The sequence below is a fragment of the Globicephala melas genome, chromosome 20 (assembly GCF_963455315.2).
Source record: "Globicephala melas chromosome 20, mGloMel1.2, whole genome shotgun sequence".
Lineage (NCBI taxonomy): Eukaryota > Metazoa > Chordata > Mammalia > Artiodactyla > Delphinidae > Globicephala > Globicephala melas.
Window position 1 is genome coordinate 33847718 of NC_083333.1, and position 18343 is coordinate 33866060.

Below are 18343 nucleotides of genomic sequence, written 5' to 3' on the forward strand. Positions count from 1 at the left end.
GGCCAGCTTCTTGGCCCGAGCGTATCCCCTGACTGGGCCCTGTGCACCTGGCCTCTGGGGTCTGTGATGAACTGATGCTCTTTGTCTGTGGCCGCCCAGGCGCGAGGTCCGCTGCCTCCTGGCTCGGGCCTGAGCGCCATCCCTGGAAGCAGCCCACTCAGCTCTCACTCCTGAGCTGCCACACTGGGCACCAGCCTGCCCGCCTCCGTCCCTGAACAAAGCCACCGCTGCCCAGGGAATCGCCGCCCGGGGTCCCTGACACACCGCAAGGCCGTCAGGGCAACGCGATGGAAGCCAGCCGAGTAGGAAATCGGCGCAGTCTCGTTAGCGACGCAGAAACACGCGAACCACTTCACTTGCAGCGTCGGGCGGTTCAATCAATCAGTGACTCGATGGACTACTGTGTGGTGACTGAAGTGTTTTCGCAAAGACCACAACGACATGAAAAGATTTATAACAAAATGTTAAGTTAAAAACCAAGTTTCAAAATTGTGTTTGCAGCTTGGCTAAAAGTGGTCCACAGTAAAAAGAAGACAGAAGGACCCCACACAAAAGTTCACAGCAGATGTGTGGTGATGGGTTCACGGGTCATTTGCATAGTTTTTCCTTTTTCTAATTTTCTGCATTTTCAGAGTCATCTTTCAAGAGCACATTGTGAACTCATATCAGGAAGATGGCGGAAGAGTAAGACGCGGAGATCACCTTCCTCCCCACAGATACACCAGAAATACATCTACACGTGGAACAACTCCTACAGAACACCTACTGAAGGCTGGCAGAAGACCTCAGACCTCCCAAAAGGCAAGAAACTCCCCAAGTACCTGGGTAGGGCAAAAGAAAAAAAAAGAAAAAACAGAGACAAAAGAATAGGGACGGCACCTGCACCAGTGGGAGGGAGCTGTGAAGGAGGGAAAGTTTCCACACACTAGGAAGCCCCTTCGCGGGCGGAGACTGCGGGAGGCGGAGGGGGGAGCTTCGAAGCCGCGGAGGAGAGCACAGCAACGGGTGCGGAGGGCAAAGCGGGGAGATTCCCGCACAGAGGATCGGTGCCTACCGGCACTCACCAGCCCGAGAGGCTTGTCTGCTCACCCACCGGGGCGGGCGGGGCTGCGAGCTGAGGCTCTGAGGCTCGGGTTTCGGTTTCGGACGGAGCGCAGGGAGAGGACTGGGGTTGGCAGACGGAGCGCAGGGAGAGGACTGGGGTTGGCGGCTTGAACATAGCCTGAAGGGGTTAGTGCGCCACAGCTAGCCGGGAGGGAGTCCGGGGAAAAGTCTGCACCTGCCGAAGAGGCAAGAGACTTTTTCTTCCCTCTTTGTTTCCTGGTGCGTGAGGAGAGGGGTTTAAGAACGCTGCTTAAAGGAACTCCAGAGACGGGCGCGAGCCGCGGCTAAAAGCGCGAACCCCAGAGACGGGCGCGAGCCGCGGCTAAAAGCGCGGACCCCAGAGACAGGCGCGAGCCGCGGCTAAAAGCGCGGACCCCAGAGACGGGCGCGAGCCGTGGCTAAAAGCGCGGACCCCAGAGACAGGCGGGAGACGCTAAGGCCGCTGCTGCCGCCACCAGGAAGCCTGTGTGCGAGCACAGGTCACTCTCCACACCCCTCTTCCGCGGAGCCTGTGCAGCCCGCCACTGCCAGGTTCCCGGGATCCAGGGACAACTTCCCCGGGAGAACGCACGGCGGGCCTCAGGCTGGTGCAAAGTCACGCCGGCCTCTGCCGCCGCAGGCCCGCCCCGCACTCCGTGCCCCTCCCTCCCCGCCGGCCTGAGTGCGCCAGAGCCCGCGAATCAGCGGCTCCTTTAACCCCGTCTTGTCTGAGCAAAAAACAGACGCCCTCCAGCGACCTACACGCAGAGGCAGGGCCAAATCCAAAGCTGAGCCCCTGTGAGCTGTGAGAACAAAGAAGAGAAAGGGAAATCTCTCCCAGCAGCCTCAGGAGCAGCGGATTAAAGCTCCACAATCAACTTGATGTACCCTGCATCTGTGGAATACCTGAATAGACAACCAATCATCCCAAATTAAGGAAGTGGACTTTAGGAGCAAGATCTATGATTTTTTCCCCTTTTCCTCTTTTTGTGAATGTGTATGCTTCTGTGTGAAATCTTGTCTGTATAGTCTGCTTCAACCATTTGTCCTAGGGTTCTATCCGTCCATGGTTTTTTAAAAAAATTTTTTCTTAATAATTAATTTTAATTTTAATAACATTATTATACTTTACCTTCATTCTTTCTTTCTTTCTTTCCTTCCTTCCTTCCCTCCTTTAGACAACGAATCATCCCAAATTGAGGAGGTGGTCTCTGACAGCAAGATTTATGATTTTTCCCCCTTTACCTCTTTTAGTGAGGGTGTATGTGTATGCTTCTGTGTAAGATTTTGTCTGTATAGCTTTGCTTCCAACATTTGTCCTAAGGTTCTATCCGTCCCTTTTTTTTTCTAAATAAGAATTTTTTAATTCAATAACTTTATTATACTTTATTTTATTTTTACTGTATCTTCTTTCTTTCTGTCTTTTTTCCTTCTTTCCCTTCCTTCCTCCCTCCCTCCCTCCCTCCTTTCTTTCCTTCTTGCCTTCTTTCCTTCTTTGCTTCTTTCTTTCTTTCTTTCTTTCTTTCTTTCTTCCTTCCTTCCTTCCCTCCATTCCTTCTTTCTTTCCTCATACTTCTACTAATTCCCTCTACTTTTTCTCCCTTTTATTCTGAGCCGTGTCGATGAAAGGCTCTTGGTGCTCCAGCCAGGAGTCAGGGCTCTGTCTCTGAGGTAGGAGAGCCAACTTCAGGACACTGGTCAACAAGAGACCTCCCAGCTCCACATAATATCAAACGGCGAAAATCTCCCAGAGACCTCCATCTTAACACCAGCACCCAGCTTCACTCAACGACCAGCAAGCCACAGTGCTGGACAACCTATGCCAAACAACTAGCAAAACAGGAACACAACCCCACCCATTAGCAGAGAGGCTGCCTAAAATCATAATAAGGCCACAGACACCCCAAAACACACCACCAGACGTGAACCTGCCCACTAGAGAGACAAGATCCAGCCTCATCCACCACAACACAGGCACTAGTCCCCTCCACCAGGAAGCCTACACAACCCACTGAACCAACCTTAGCCACTGGAGACAGACATCAAAAACAGCGGGAACTATGAACCTGCAGTCTGCAAAAAGGAGACTCCAAACACAGTAAGATAAGCAAAATGAGAAGACAGAAAAACACACAGCAGATAAAGGAGCAAGATAAAAATGCACCAGACCTAACAAATGAAGAGGAAATAGGCAGTCTACCTGAAAAAGAATTCAGAATAATGATAGTAAGGATGATCCGAAATCTTGGAAATAGAATGGACAAAATGCAAGAAACAGTTAACAAGGACCTAGAAGAAATAAAGATGAAACAAGCAACGATGAACAACACAATAAATGAAATGAAAAGTACTCTAGATGGGATCAACAGCAGAATAACTGAGGCAGAAGAACGGATAAGTGACCTGGAAGATAAAATAGTGGAAATAACTACTGCAGAGCAGAATAAAGAAAAAAGAATGAAAAGAACTGAGGACAGTCTCAGAGACCTCTGGGACAATGTTAAACGCACCAACATTCGAATTATAGGGGTTCCAGAAGAAGAAGAGAAAAAGAAAGGGACTGAGAAAATATTTGAAGAGATTATAGTTGAAAACTTCCCTAATATGGGAAAGGAAATAGTTAATCAAGTCCAGGAAGCACAGAGAGTCCCATACAGGATAAATACAAGGAGAAATACGCCAAGACACATATTAATCAAACTGTCAAAAATTAAATACAAAGAAAACATATTAAAAGCAGCAAGGGAAAAACAACAAATAACACACAAGGGAATCCCCATAAGGTTAACAGCTGATCTCTCAGCAGAAACCCTACAAGCCAGAAGGGAGTGGCAGGACATACTGAAAGTGATGAAGGAGAAAAACCTGCAGCCAAAACTACTCTACCCAGCAAGGATCTCATTCAGATTTGATGGAGAAATTAAAACCTTTACAGACAAGCAAAAGCTGAGAGAGTTCAGCCCCACCAAACCAGCTCTACAACAAATGCTAAAGGATCTTCTCTAGGCAAGAAACACAAGAGAAGGAAAAGACCTACAATAACGAACCCAAAACAATTTAGAAAATGGGAATAGGAACACACATATCGATAATTACCTTAAATGTAAATGGACTAAATGCTCCCACCAAAAGACACAGATTAGCTGAATGGATACAAAAACAAGACCCTTATATATGCTGTCTACAAGAGACCCACTTCAGACCTAGAGACACATACAGACTGAAAGTAAGGGGATAGAAAAAGATATTCCATGCAAATGGAAACCAAAAGAAAGCTGGAGTAGCAATTCTCATATCAGACAAAATAGACTTTAAAATAAGGACTATTAAAGAGACAAAGAAGGACACTATATAATGATCAAGGGATCGATCCAAGAAGAAGATATAACAATTGTAAATATTTAGGCACCCAACATAGGAGCACCTCAATACATAAGGCAAATACTAACAGCCATAAAAGGGGAAATCGACAGTAACACATTCATAGTAGGGGACTTAAACACCCCACTTTCACCCATGGACAGATCATCCAAAATGAAAATAAATAAGGAAACACAAGCTTTAAATGATACATTAAACAAGATGGACTTAATTGATATTTATAGGACACTCCATCTAAAAACAACAGAATACACATTTTTCTCAAGTGCTCATGGAACATTCTCCAGGATAGATCATATCTTGGGTCACAAATCAAGCCTTGCTAAATTTAAGAAAATTGAAATTGTATCAAGTATCTTTTCTGACCACAACGCCATGAGACTAGATATCAATTACAGGAAAAGATCTGTAAAAAATACAAACACATGGAGGCTAAACAATACACTACTTAATAATGAAGTGATCACTGAAGAAATCAAAGAGGAAATAAAAAAATACCTAGAAACAAATGACAATGAAGACACAACGACCCAAAACCTATGGGATGCAGCAAAAGCAGTTCTAAGGGGGAAGTTTATAGCAATACAAGGCCACCTTAAGAAGCAGGAAACATCTCGAATAAATAACCTAACCTTGCACCTCAAGCAATTAGAGAAAGAAGAACAAAAAAAAACCCAAAGCTAGCAGAAGGAAAGAAATCATAAAAATCAGATCAGAAATAAATGAAAAAGAAATGAAGGAAACAATAGTAAAGATCAATGAAACTAAAAGCTGGTTCTTTGAGAAGATAAACAAAATAGATAAACCACTAGCCAGACTCATCAAGAAAAAAAGGGAGAAGACTCCAATCAATAGAATTAGAAATGAAAAAGGAGAAGTAACAACTGACACTGCAGAAATAAAAAAGATCATGAGAGATTACTACAAGCAACTCTATGCCAATAAAATGGACAACCTGGAAGAAATGGACAAATTCTTAGAAATGCACAACCTGCCAAGACTGAATCAGGAAGAAATAGAAAATATGAACAGACCAATCACAAGCACTGAAATTGAAACTGTAATTAAAAATCTTCCAACAAACAAAAGCCCAGGACCAGACGGCTTCTCAGGCAAATTCTATCAAACATTTAGAGAAGAGCTAACACCTATCCTTCTCAAACTCTTCCAAAATAATAGCAGAGGGAGGAACACTCCCAAATTCCTTCTATGAGGCCACCATCACCTTGATACCAAAACCAGACAAGGATGTCACAAAGAAAGAAAACTACAGGCCAATATCACTGATGAACATAGATGCAAAAATCCTCAACAAAATACTAGCAAACAGAATCCAACAGCACATTAAAAGGATCATACACCATGATCAAGTGGGGTTTATTCCAGGGATGCAAGGATTCTTCAATATACGCAAATCAATCAATGTGCTACACCATATTAACAAACTGAAGGAGAAAAACCATATGATCATCTCAATAGATGCAGAGAAAGCTTTTGACAAAATTCAACACCCATTTATGATAAAAACCCTGCAGAAAGTAGGCATAGAGGGAACTTTCCTCAACATAATAAAGGCCATATATGACAAGCCCACAGCAAACATCATCCTCAATGGTGAAAAACTGAAAGCATTTCCACTAAGATCAGGAACAAGACAAGGTTGCCCACTCTCACCACTCTTATTCAACATAGTTTTGGAAGTTTTAGCCACAGCAATCAGAGAAGAAAAAGAAATAAAAGGAATCCAAATCGGAAAAGAAGAAGTAAAGCTGTCACTGTTTGCAGATGACATGATCCTATACATAGAGAATCCTAAAGATGCTACCAGAAAACTACTAGAGCTAATCAATGAATTTGGTAAAGTGGCAGGATACAAAATTAATGCACAGAAATCTCTGGCATTCCTACATACTAATGATTAAAAATCTGAAAGTGAAATCAAGAAAACACTCCCATTTACCACTGCAACAAAAAGAATAAAATATCTAGGAATAAACCTACCTAAGGAGACAAAAGACCTGTATGCAGAAAATTATAAGACACTGATGAAAGAAATTAAAGATGACACAAATAGATGGAGAGATATACCATGTTCTTGGATTGGAAGAATCAACATTGTGAAAATGACTCTACTACCCAAAGCAATCTATAGATTCAATGCAATCCCTATCAAACTACCACTGGCATTTTTCACAGAACTAGAACAAAAAATTTCGCAATTTGTATGGAAACACAAAAGACCCCGAATAGCCAAAGCAATCTTGAGAACGAAAAAAGGAACTGGAGGAATCAGGCTCCCTGACTTCAGACTATACTACAAAGCTACAGTAATCAAGACAGTATGGTACTGGCACAAAAACAGAAAGATAGATCAATGGAACAGGATAGAAAGCCCAGAGATAAACCCACGCACATATGGACACCTTATCTTTGATAAAGGTGGCAGGAATGTACAGTGGAGAAAGGACAGCCTCTTCAATAAGTGGTGCTGGGAAAACTGGACAGGTACATGTAAAAGTATGAGATTAGATCACTCCCTAACGCCATACACAAAAATAAGCTCAAAATGGATTAAAGACCCAAATGTAAGGCCAGAAACTATCAAACTCTTAGAGGAAAACATAGGCAGAACACTCTATGACATAAATCACAGCAAGATCCTTTCTGACCCACCTCCTAGAGTAATGGAAATAAAAACAAAAACAAACAAATGGGACCTAATGAAACTTCAAAGCTTTTGCACAGCAAAGGAAACCATAAACAAGACCAAAAGACAACCCTCAGAATGGGAGAAAATATTTGCAAATGAAGCAACCGACAAAGGATTAATCTCCAAAATTTACAAGCAGCTCATGCAGCTCAATAACAAAAAAACAAACAACCCAATCCAAAAATGGGCAGAAGACCTAAATAGACATTTCTCCAAAGAAGATATACAGACTGCCAACAAACACATGAAAGAATGCTCAACATCATTAATCATTAGAGAAATGCAAATCAAAACTACAATGAGATATCATCTCACACCAGTCAGAATGGCCATCATCTAAAAATCTAGAAACAATAATGCTGGAGAGGGTGTGGAGAAAAGGGAACACTGTTGCACTGCTGGTGGGAATGTGAATTGGTTCAGCCACTATGGAGAACAGTATGGAGGTTCCTTAAAAAACTACAAATAGAACTACCATATGACCCAGCAATCCCACTACTGGGCATATACCCTGAGAAAACCAAAATTCAAAAAGAGTCATGTACCAAAATGTTCATTGCAGCTCTATTTACAATAGCCCGGAGATGGAAACAACCTAAGTGTCCATCATCGGATGAATGGATAAAGAAGATGTGGCACATATATACAATGGAATATTACTCAGCCATAAAAAGAAACGAAATTGAGCTATTTGTAATGAGGTGGATAGACCTAGAGTCTGTCATACAGAGTGAAGTAAGTCAGAAAGAAAAAGACAAATACCGTATGCTAACACATATATATGGAATTTAAGAAAAAAAAATGTCATGAAGAACCTAGGGGTAAGGCAGGAATAAAGACACAGACCTACTAGAGAATGGACTTGAGGTTATGAGGAGGGGGAAGGGTGAGCTGTGACAGGGCGAGAGAGAGTCATGGACATATACACACTAACAAACGTAGTAAGGTAGATAGCTAGTGGGAAGCAGCCGCATGGCACAGGGATATCGGCTCGGTGCTTTGTGACAGCCTGGAGGGGTGGGATAGGGAGGGTGGCAGGGAGGGAGACGCAAGACATATGGGAACATATGTATATGTATAACTGATTCACTTTGTTATAAAGCAGAAACTAACACACCATTGTAAAGCAATTATACCCCAATAAAGATGTTAAAAAAGAAAAAAAGAGCACATTGTGACTGCGCTTTATAGATTTAGGAAGGAGAAAATGTCCTCTCTTCTCATGACCAAGAAGACCTCAACCCCAGAGTTCCCTTATTTCTGGCAAAGAGACAAGTGAGAATTTAGCCAGAGGAGGTGCCTGGGACGTGGCTGAAGGGCACTCCCCACCCCCGATTCACAAGAGCCTGGGCACCGCTGACCGATCGCAAACAGCGACAGAGGCCGCGATGGGATGCAGAGGTGACGTCAAGGAAGATGGGGTGCTGAGCCCCGGTCCCCCGTGGAGATGGGGGCCTGGGCAGACCTGGGGGATCAGCCGGAGCCCTGGGGCCTCTGGGGTGTGAGAACGCGGTTGGATGGGTAGGCGCCCTCAGAGATGTGGTGAAAGGGGATTAGGACCCTGTGGGACAAAAGGAAACAAAGAAGGAGAGACACACCCTCCTCCCCTCCCTGCCCTCAACACCCGCTGCACTTCCCTGGGGTGGCAGAGGGGGGGACCCTGAGGTAGGAATCCCATGAACTGCAGCTATACAAAGCCCGTGTGAGAAGAAACAGAAAACAGACACTTCCGTGGACAGAAATTCACCCCAAATAACAACAACAACAAAAACCATGAAGGAGAACTCTGGTTCCACACATCGGAATCAGGTCCGCATTAAGACCAATCCCAGTGAAACCATGAGTCTTTAACAAGGGAGGAATTCTCAGAGCCTCCAGGAAAAGGTCAAGCACCTTACAAAGCCGAGCGAATCGGAGGAGCGTCAGGCAAAGCAAGGCAACAGGGAGCTGTGCTGTCAAGACATGCAAGCGAAGGTGTGACTCAGGGTTTTCTGTCCAGCCCGTACCTCCTTCACATGTCCAGAGCCACAGTCTGAATGGGCAGGAACTCAAGGAACGCCGAGGCCCGGACAGCCTGACATGCGAGGCTGAGTCCAGGGACACAGACGGGCAGCTGGGGACTCAGCACGCGGGGTTGCCTTCTGACGAGAGCAGAAATCACGCAACCAAACAGGAGGAGAAAGGAAAGAGGGAACAGATGATCTACTGGCTGCTGTTGAGGCAACAGGTGGGGGTCAGAATACCTTCAAAAACCGAAAAACAAAAAGCCAACCAGGAAAGGTTTAAGCAGAGCACTTGGGACCAAGGGCGTTTAAAGAGACAGAAATACAAAGATGACAAAATACAGACCTTCTTCGATACCAAGAGAGGTTTTAATGCACCAGAGAAGGTGCTGACTTCTGGCTCTGGGTGGCTGAGTGGCCAACCTCTACGGCATCTGTGAGCCCCATGCCCAGAGTGGGAAGCCCCGGGGCGGGGAGATAAAACCCACAAAACAGGGGTGGAAGCCCCAGCCTTGCTGCTCTGACATCCTCAGGATAGAATCTGGGACGAGCACAAGTGGGAGTGAGAGGAAATCCCAGAACGCTGAGACCCAGGATGGGAGAAAATACCCACAAGCAAGTATCTGACCAAGAACACCAACAACTCAGCAATAAGAAGACACCCCGCTTAAAACTGGGCAAAAGATCTGGACGCTTCATAAAATAACATACAAGTAGCCAATCGGTGCATGAAAAATTGCTCAACATCATAAGTCATCTCAGAAATGAAAATTAAAATACAACAAGAAACTACAGAACTGCAATCAGAATGGCTAAAATGCAAAGAGCCTGGGGTACACCCTCTGGAGAGGGGGAGACAGCTCGTAACTCACACAGCGACTCCGAGCCTGGGGATCTTTCCAACAGATGCAAAAGCACTTCTGCAAAGTGTCTGCTGTGCTGGGTGGCGACCCCCTCCAGGCCGTTCCCCCTCCAAGACTTTTTCACCCAGGCCAGACCGGCCCTCAGAAGAGCCCTGTTCTGAACCAACAAACACCATTTTTGTCACTTTCCTTTTTGTTTAAGGGCCTGAAACCGTTGCCTCCTGGGGACATCCAGACCCCTCAGCTGGATGCTGTCCTGCGCCGGATGGCGCCCTCCTCCAAATCTCCGACTCCCCTCCCCCACCTTGCCTCTGCGAGTGCATTTTCCCAATTTAAAACCTGTGCACCTTGCAGGTTCCAGCTCGTGGCCGCTGTGTCCACGACCACTCAGCCACCCTCACCCCCGAGTCTCGCCACCATCCTGCTCTGCGTCCTTTAGCACCTCGACTGTCCCGGCTGCTTCGGTTCCCTGCCCTTCTCTCCATGGGCAAGAACTGCAGCCTCTTGGGCCTGGAGAATCAGCTGAGGACCAGTCCCCAAACCTAAGTCCAGCCCTCAGGGCACTATGCTCCCCTCGAGCCCCTGGTTTGTAAACCTGAGACCAGCACTGCTCCTGGACGGCACGTCTGGGCGACCATGAGGGACCGTCCGGCCAGGGTCCAGTGCAGGGGGCAGTGGGGGAGCCAGCCTCTCCCTCCAAAATGAGACTGTGTGCGTGACGGGCAGGGGAGTGGGCAGAGAAATGCCGGGTAGGAGCAGGGAGGGGGTTGGCTCCAAGCGGCCCCTGTGCAGTCAGTGAAGGTCCCCCCGAAGTGGAGAGGACATTCAGAGCAGGCAGGACCGTGGCCAAGGTCCTGGGGCAGACGGTGAGCCTGGGCCTGAGTTACCCCCACCTTCCAGCCTGATGGGCCTTAACATGCCTGGCCCACCCCTTCCACTACGAGGACCAGAACTCATGATCTCAAAGCCAATTTAAGGGCGGGAGGTTAAGGGAAAATAAACTAACCCTCAGGTTTACCTTCTGATCGGTGTCGGAGTGCTCACTCTTAAGACTGTCGGGGTGGGAGGGGAGCAGGTCAGCGTCGCGTCCCCATTTCTAGGCCGGAGCCCGGAGACCAGCGTGGGCCCCGCTCTGCAGGTGAGGCCCCTCAGGTAGGCGAGGGTGCAGATGAAGGAGCCAGGCCAGCTTGGACCCGAACACCCCAGGGCCACTGGCCACGGGAGAACTGGGGAGCTCTTCCGCCGCTGTTGTCCAGGGGTGGCAGGATGACACTGCCCACCTCCTGCACTTTCCCACAAACAGCTCTTAAAGCAGGATGAGGCAACCAGGGCCGGGCAGGTGTGAGCCAGGAGCAGACGCCCGGCGCCCACAGCCTTCACACAGAAACCCCCTGCTTCCTGCACAACACAGGCCGAGCGGTGCCCCGGCTGCACCCTGGGAGGCTCAGCACGCCCGGCCCGGAAGCAGGAAGCGCTGCAAAGGCCCTGACGGGGGACGGCGGCCCAGCCCGGCCCCGCCCAGCCCAGCCCAGAGGAGGAATCCACGGGACACGCACTTACCCGTCCGCCCTCGTCAAATGGGCCCACGTGGGAGAACCAGGCTCGGGAGCAGAACCAGGTGGGCATGATCACGGTGGGGCCATTGGAGGTAAACACCTGGAAGCAATTAGTATGGACACAATTAACAGAGAAAAACAGCTCATCACACAACCCACAGGTTATTTCCCACAAAGTCACTCAGAAGGTGACAAGCAAATGTGCACATCCCTTCCCTGTCGGTACAAAGGTTCAAGGGGCTTTAGAGCCAGGTCAGTGGTGTCCAGCTCCCAAGGCTGACAGATGGGCTCAAAGTCCCCCACCAGGTCCTGTTCTGCGGCTGATGAACCACCCAGGTTCTCGGGGGGCGTGCTCTAATCACTGCTGGAGCCAGTTAACGAAAACAAGCATCTAAAATGAAGAGGGATGACAAGGCATTGCACGCCCACCACGTGGGGCCTTCTTCACCATGTCCAGCACCATTGGTGGACAGCTGGGCTCGGGGGCTCTGCAGTCTTACTTTATTTCTACTATGTTATAAAATCTGCACTTGCACCATTGACTCTGTGAGAACCTGGAGGACGTTCGGTCCGTCCTGGACCCGAATCACTGACAGTGAGAGGCTGTGAGCGCACTGTGGGGACAGGGAGCCAGAGGCCGGAAGCTGAGCTGGAACAGAGCAGGATGGACAGACCCGCGTCCCTCTGTGCCTGGGACGTTTCTTCTGTATTTGGACGTGGCTTGTGAACGTCCAGCAGCAAACGGTCACTCAGGACAGGTCGCCCCTCGCATGCAGCCCACACCCGCCAAGCTCGCTCAGCCCTGAGCAAGCATCTCTTCAGCACTTTTGCTTCAAGACGATTCCACCACCACCTCACGCAGCACCCCAAGTGGCTTCTGCGTCTGAGCCACAGGTGTGACCTGAGCCTGAGTTTTGCCGTGAGCGAATGCAACCTCAATCACACAAGTCACTGGGCTTCTTTTAAAGCTGGGGAACATTAATGAGGGTGAGGTCCAAACATTTATCACCATTTTACACAAAAACAAAGCCGGGTTGTAGTGGTTACACAAATATGTACACATGTGCTAAAACTCACAAAGCTGTATACCAAAAAGGAAAACAGTTCGTTTTACTTTAATTTTTCTTAAATTTTTTTTTTTTTTTGCAGTACGCGGGCCTCTCACTGTTGTGGCCTCTCCCGTTGCAGAGCACAGGCTCTGGACGCGCAGGCTCGGGGGCCATGGCTCACGGGCCCAGCCGCTCCGCGGCATGTGGGATCCTCCTGGACCGGGGCACGAACCCGTGTCCCCTGCATCGGCAGGCGGACTCTCAACCACTGCGCCACCAGGGAAGCCCCAAACATTTTTTATTTAAATGGTTTTTCCAGGCTTAATGATGCCTCGGAGGGGACATCTGTGTAAAAAAAATCAGAGGCACACACATTCCTTACCACATAGATACGCACAGACACACACAGAGACACACACAGAGACACACAGACACACACACACAGAGCAGCCGGCCACCTCTCCAGGCCGTCACACTGTCCAACGTGAAGACTGACCAGAGGAGACAGGGCTGCCAAGGGGATACCAGCTTTGCAGCTGCCTCTGTGCACTGGGGCCTCCAGAGCAGTGAGCCCCAAAGGGCCCCCAGAAGTCCCCGCCTCTCGAGTTCTCTGCTCACTCTGGAGCCTCACTGACCACAAATGTGGGGAAACACATTTGTGGAATTTTCTCTCTGGCGACACAGGAAAGAAATGAGGCTGGAGTGGTGACGAGGACGTTGGTGATTGACGTGGGCGCTGCTCGAAGGCACAATGGGGTCCCTCACACCCCTCCGTGCGGTTAGGAAGTGGAGCAGCTACCTACATACGGGTTCCGAGTTTTTTGTTGGTTTCTTTTGCGGTACGCGGGCCTCTCATTGTTGTGGCCTCTCCCGTCGCGAAGCACAGGCTCCGGACGCGCAGGCTCAGCGGCCATGGCTCACGGGCCTATCCGCTCCGCGGCATGTGGGATCTTCCCGGACCGGGGCACGAACCTGCGTCCCCTGCATCGGCAGGTGGACTCTCAACCACTGCACCACCAGGGAAGCCCACGGGTTCCGAGTTTTAAATGTGGTTTCCAGCAAGACAGAACTTGTGAGGGTCTTAACAACCCTTCTAGAAATTTGCCAGGCATCAGTTTTAGTCACCGTTTAAACTGAGTTACGTGCACGTGAACGAATCCCATGTTTTAACCTGGTGTGTGAAGTGTAGCATGTAGGGGTCCCAGCGGGCAGTGAGTCCCTCGGCCGCCCTCTGTACACAGGTGCCGCTGTCTGTCCCCTCGAGGCTGCCACTGGGTCCCCCTTCCTCATCCTGTGGCAGAGCAGGGGGCCCAGGTTCTGTCCAGACTGGCCACCGACCAGCTGGCCGGGGGACGCCGTGGAGCCCTCGGGAGAAAGTGGCCTAGGCTTAATGAGCATATCCCGCCTCTAAAATCCCAGCGACTCATTACAAGAAATCTTGACCAAAACTGTCTTAGAAGAAAACCAACCTTTCTTCCACGAATGGCGCGTTTGGGTCACTCACTGCACTCACATCACATGTCCAAGTGGCCAGGGCAGACCTCTTGTCCCCCACATGTGAAACATGGCCAGGCCCCAGAGCGTCAGGCAGGTCAGCAGGACTCCAGGGCCAGTTCCCTGGCTTGGTCACGATTCTGCCTCCACTGCCCCACGGGCTCAGGCCAGTCCAGCCAGCCCACTGGGGGGCCGAGGGCGGCTCCTGGCTTCTCTGGGGTTTGCCCTGCCAGCAGCCACTACCCCTAGCCTGGGCCACGGAAGTTCTGCCAACAGCTAGAGACCAGAACACAGGGCTCTCTCCCTTGACACTTGGGGGGCATGAAGGATCTGGGCACCAGGCTCCCTTTCCTCCCCTCGGCTGCACTGCCCGCTCTGACGTCTGGGTCAGGGTCCAAGGCAGGGAGGGAGAAGCACAGCAGCCCCCAGGAGGGAAGGGGTTCCCAGGGAGCTCCAAACACCCTGCCTCTCTTGGCCCCAGGCTCCGGGCACAGAGCCTTCAACCCCGACAAGCCCCTTGCACAGGCACACGCGCACACACACAGACACACACCCCACTCCCACTGCCCTGGGCAGGCGGCCCCGAGGGCTAGCCCACCACCCGCGAGAGGGATGTGCTGGAATTGAAGACCCCGGGTACCTAAGTCGGCTCACTTCCACTCTGATCAGGGGCACGGGGCAGGGGATGCCCACACCCTCCTCAGCCCAGCACACGAGCTCCCACACCCAGTGGCGCTGCAGCCTCAGAGGACGGGGGCGGCTCGGGCAAGGACCCCGGAGGAGGGCTGAGGTCCCCACGCAGGGCTGGCTACAGCCACCCCCACCCCCACCCCCACCTGCGAGCACGGGCGCTGCGTCTGGCCGCGTTGGCTTCGTCACGTGACCACCATGTGCTCCTACTACCCACTGATTCTAACACACTCTCAGCCCCCAGGCCTCCGAGCCAAATGTTTGATTAACACACACGGGCTCGGCTCACCTGTGAGGCTTCATTCTGCCGGCGCTGCTGAGATGGACACCGCGGATGGCAGCTCACGTCACAGCTCAGGGTCCGGTCTGGTGGGGCCTCTTCCTAGCCTGCAGGCGGCCTTCTCCCCATGTCCCCACGCGGCAGCAAGAGCTCCAACGTCTGTGCTACTCAGCTCATCATGGGGCCCCACCCTCACGGCCTCAGCTGACCCTAGTGACTCTCAAAGGCCCCACCTCCCAATCCCATCATATTGGGGGGTCAGGGCTTTGATACAGGAATGGGGGACACAGACACTCAGTGACCTGCAGCTTTGCTCTGCCCTGACCCCCAGTGTTAGGTGATCCAGAGCCCTGCTCCATGGACCCTCCCACCCAGGAGCCCATCAGCACGGACCACTCATTCCTAATTGCCCCCAGGCTCCAGACCACAGACCTGGCTGCCCAGACATCTCCCCTTGGTTGTGTAAAGGGCGACTCAAACGACTTTCTTACAGCTTTGTTGACTATGATTGACATGCAATACACAGTACATATTTAAAGTCTGATGAACGTGACCAGCATACAAACCCCCTCCCCAGCTTCCTCATGCCCGTCTGTCCCCCTTGGTGAGCTCCCTGTCTCCCTCCCCAGGCAGTTGCTGATTTGCTTTTTTTTTTTTTTTTCTTGGCTGAGTGCCTTGTGGGATCTTAGTTCCCCAACCAGGGATCGAACCCAGGCCCTTGGCAGTGAGAGTGCGGAGTCCTAACCACTGGACCACCAAGAAATTCCCTGATTTGCTTTCTATCACAAATAAGTTAGCTTGCATTTTCCAGAATTTCACATAAGTAGAGTCACACAGTAGTGCTCTTTTCTGGTTTCTCGCACTCAGTACCACCTGTTCGCTCAGAACTACAGCTGTTTTTCCATTCGCCTATTAGTGAACGCAGGCTGCTCCCAGTTTGTGTTGTGGGTATATCTGTGTGTAAGCCTCTGGGTGGAGAGGCTTCCATTTCTCTCAGGTAAACACCCAGGAAGGAGTGGCTGGATGATAAGGCAGTTGTACGGTGAGCTTTCAAAAACAATTGCTGAATTGTTTTCCACAGTGGTTGGATCACCTGCATTCGCACTAGCGGTGTGTGAGCTCCCATTGCTCCACATCCTCGCAAACACTTGGGATGGCCAGCCTTTATCTTCTAGACGTGCTAATAGGTGTGCTGCGGTATCTCATGGTGGACTTAACATTTTTCTAATGGTTAATGATGCTGAACTAATTTACCATCCATATACCTTATTTGATGAAGCATCTGTTCAAATCATTGGCCCATTTTTTATTGGGATGTTTGTTTTCTTATCACTGAGTCTTGAGAATCCTACAGAGAGGTCTGGGCACAAGTCCTTTATCAGATATTATTTGTAAATATTTTCTCCCATTCCCCTGGCCTGTCTTTTCATTTTCTTAACAATGTCTTTCGGGACTTCCCTGGTGGTGCAGTGGTTAAGAATCTGCCTGCCAACACAGGGCACACGGGTTCGAGCCCTGGTCCAGGAAGATTCCACATGCCGTGGAGCAACTAAGCCCGTGTGCCACGACTACTGAGCCTGTGCTCTAGAGCCCACGAGCCACAACTACTGAGCCCGCATGCCACAACTACTGAAGCCTGTGCGCCTAGAGCCCGTGTTCCGCAACAAGAGAAGCCACCGCAATGAGAAGCCCGCGCACTGCAACAAAGAGTAGCCCCTGCTCTCCACAACTAGAGAAAGCTCGCGCGCAGCAGCGAAGACCCAACACAGCCAAAAATAAATAATTAATTAAAGAACAAAACAAAACAATGTCTTTCAAAGAAGTTTGTAAATTTTTTTTGATAGGTAAGAACTGAATTTATTTAGAGAGAAACACACTCCACAGACAGACTGTGGGCCATCTCAGAAGGTGAGAAAGGCACCAGGGTGTGGGGTTGTGAGTTTTTATAGGGGTGGGTAATTTCATAGGCTAATGAGTGGGAGGAGTATTCCAGCTATTTTGGGAAGGGGCGGGGATTTCCAGGAATTGGGCCACCGCCCACTTTTTGATCCTTATGGTCAGTCTTGGAACTGTCATGACGCCTGTGGGTGTGTCATTTAGCTGGCTGATGTGTTACAGTGAGCGTATACTGAGGTTCAAGGTCTAGTGGAAGTCAACTTGTCTGCCAATTTGGACCCATGTGGTTCTAATCCGTTTATGTCATGTCCTCGGGCTATGTCATTCTTTCAAAGGTTGTGCTCTGCCCCCTTCCCTCCTGTTTCATTCCCCCCTCAGAGATTTTACTCCCATATTCTTTATGGAAAGCAGAAGGGTGATGGTAAGGAGTTTGTAATGTTGATGAAGTCCAATTTATCCATTTTTTTCTCTTATGAATTGTGATTTTGGTATCTTACCTGAGAACTTTCTTGCCTAACCCAAGGTTGCAAAGATATTTTTCTGTTTTCTTCTAGAAGTTTTATAGTTTTAAGTTCTACATTTAGTTCTAGGGTCCATTTTGAGTTAACTTTCATATGTGGTGTGAGGTTTTAAAGTCCCATTTTATCCACGTTTTTCATCTGTTCAAGGATTACGCTCTTTCTCCAGTGAACTGCATTTGCACTTTTATAAAAAAACCAGTTGTCTGTGTACACACGGGTCAATTCTGGACTCTAGTCTGTTCCTTTGATCTGTTTGTCTGTCTTTATGCCAACACGTACTGTCTGGATTAGCCTTGAAGTCAGGCAGTGCTGGTCCTCTAGCTTTGTTCTTTTTCAGGTGAGCTTTGGCTATTCTAAAGCCTTTGTATTTCCAACAAATTTTAGAATGAGTTTGTCAATTTCTATTAAAAAAAACCCTGCTGTGATATCGACGGGGACCACGATGAACATACAGATCAATCTGGGGAGGATGGACATCTCAACACTGAGTCCTCTAACCCATGAGCACTGTGTATCTCCCATTCACTTAGGTCTTATTTAATTTCTTGCAGTAATTGTACTAGTTTTCTGTGGTTGCTGTCACAAACTACCACAAACTGAGTGACTTAAAACAACAGTAGTTTATTTTCGTACAGTCTGGAGGGCAGAAGTTCTAAATGAGTCTCGCAGTGTGAGACTGGGGTGTCAGCAGGGCCTCCTCCATTCAGAGGCAGGGGCACCATCGTTCCTCACCTGGTCCAGCTTCTGGAGGCTGCCAGCATCCCTCGCCCTCCCTGGTTCACAGTCCCTCTCCTGTCTTCACAGCCAGCAGCTTGGT

At 49.2% G+C, this 18343-nt stretch overlaps 1 protein-coding gene across 6 annotated transcripts in view; it reads right to left on the reverse strand.

Annotated features, from left to right (window-relative positions):
• B3GNTL1 (UDP-GlcNAc:betaGal beta-1,3-N-acetylglucosaminyltransferase like 1) overlaps window positions 1-18343 on the reverse strand; it is a 121355-nt gene that overhangs the window by 27120 nt on the left and 75892 nt on the right. For all 6 annotated transcript variants that reach the window (XR_009560320.1, XR_009560319.1, XM_060290405.1 and 3 more), the window contains one exon: window positions 11601-11696. Coding sequence is in view for 4 of the 6 variants with exons in the window: in XM_060290405.1 (XP_060146388.1) it covers window positions 11601-11696 (96 nt within the window). In the remaining 2 variants the exon portion in view is untranslated. The remainder of the gene's footprint in view (window positions 1-11600; window positions 11697-18343) is intronic.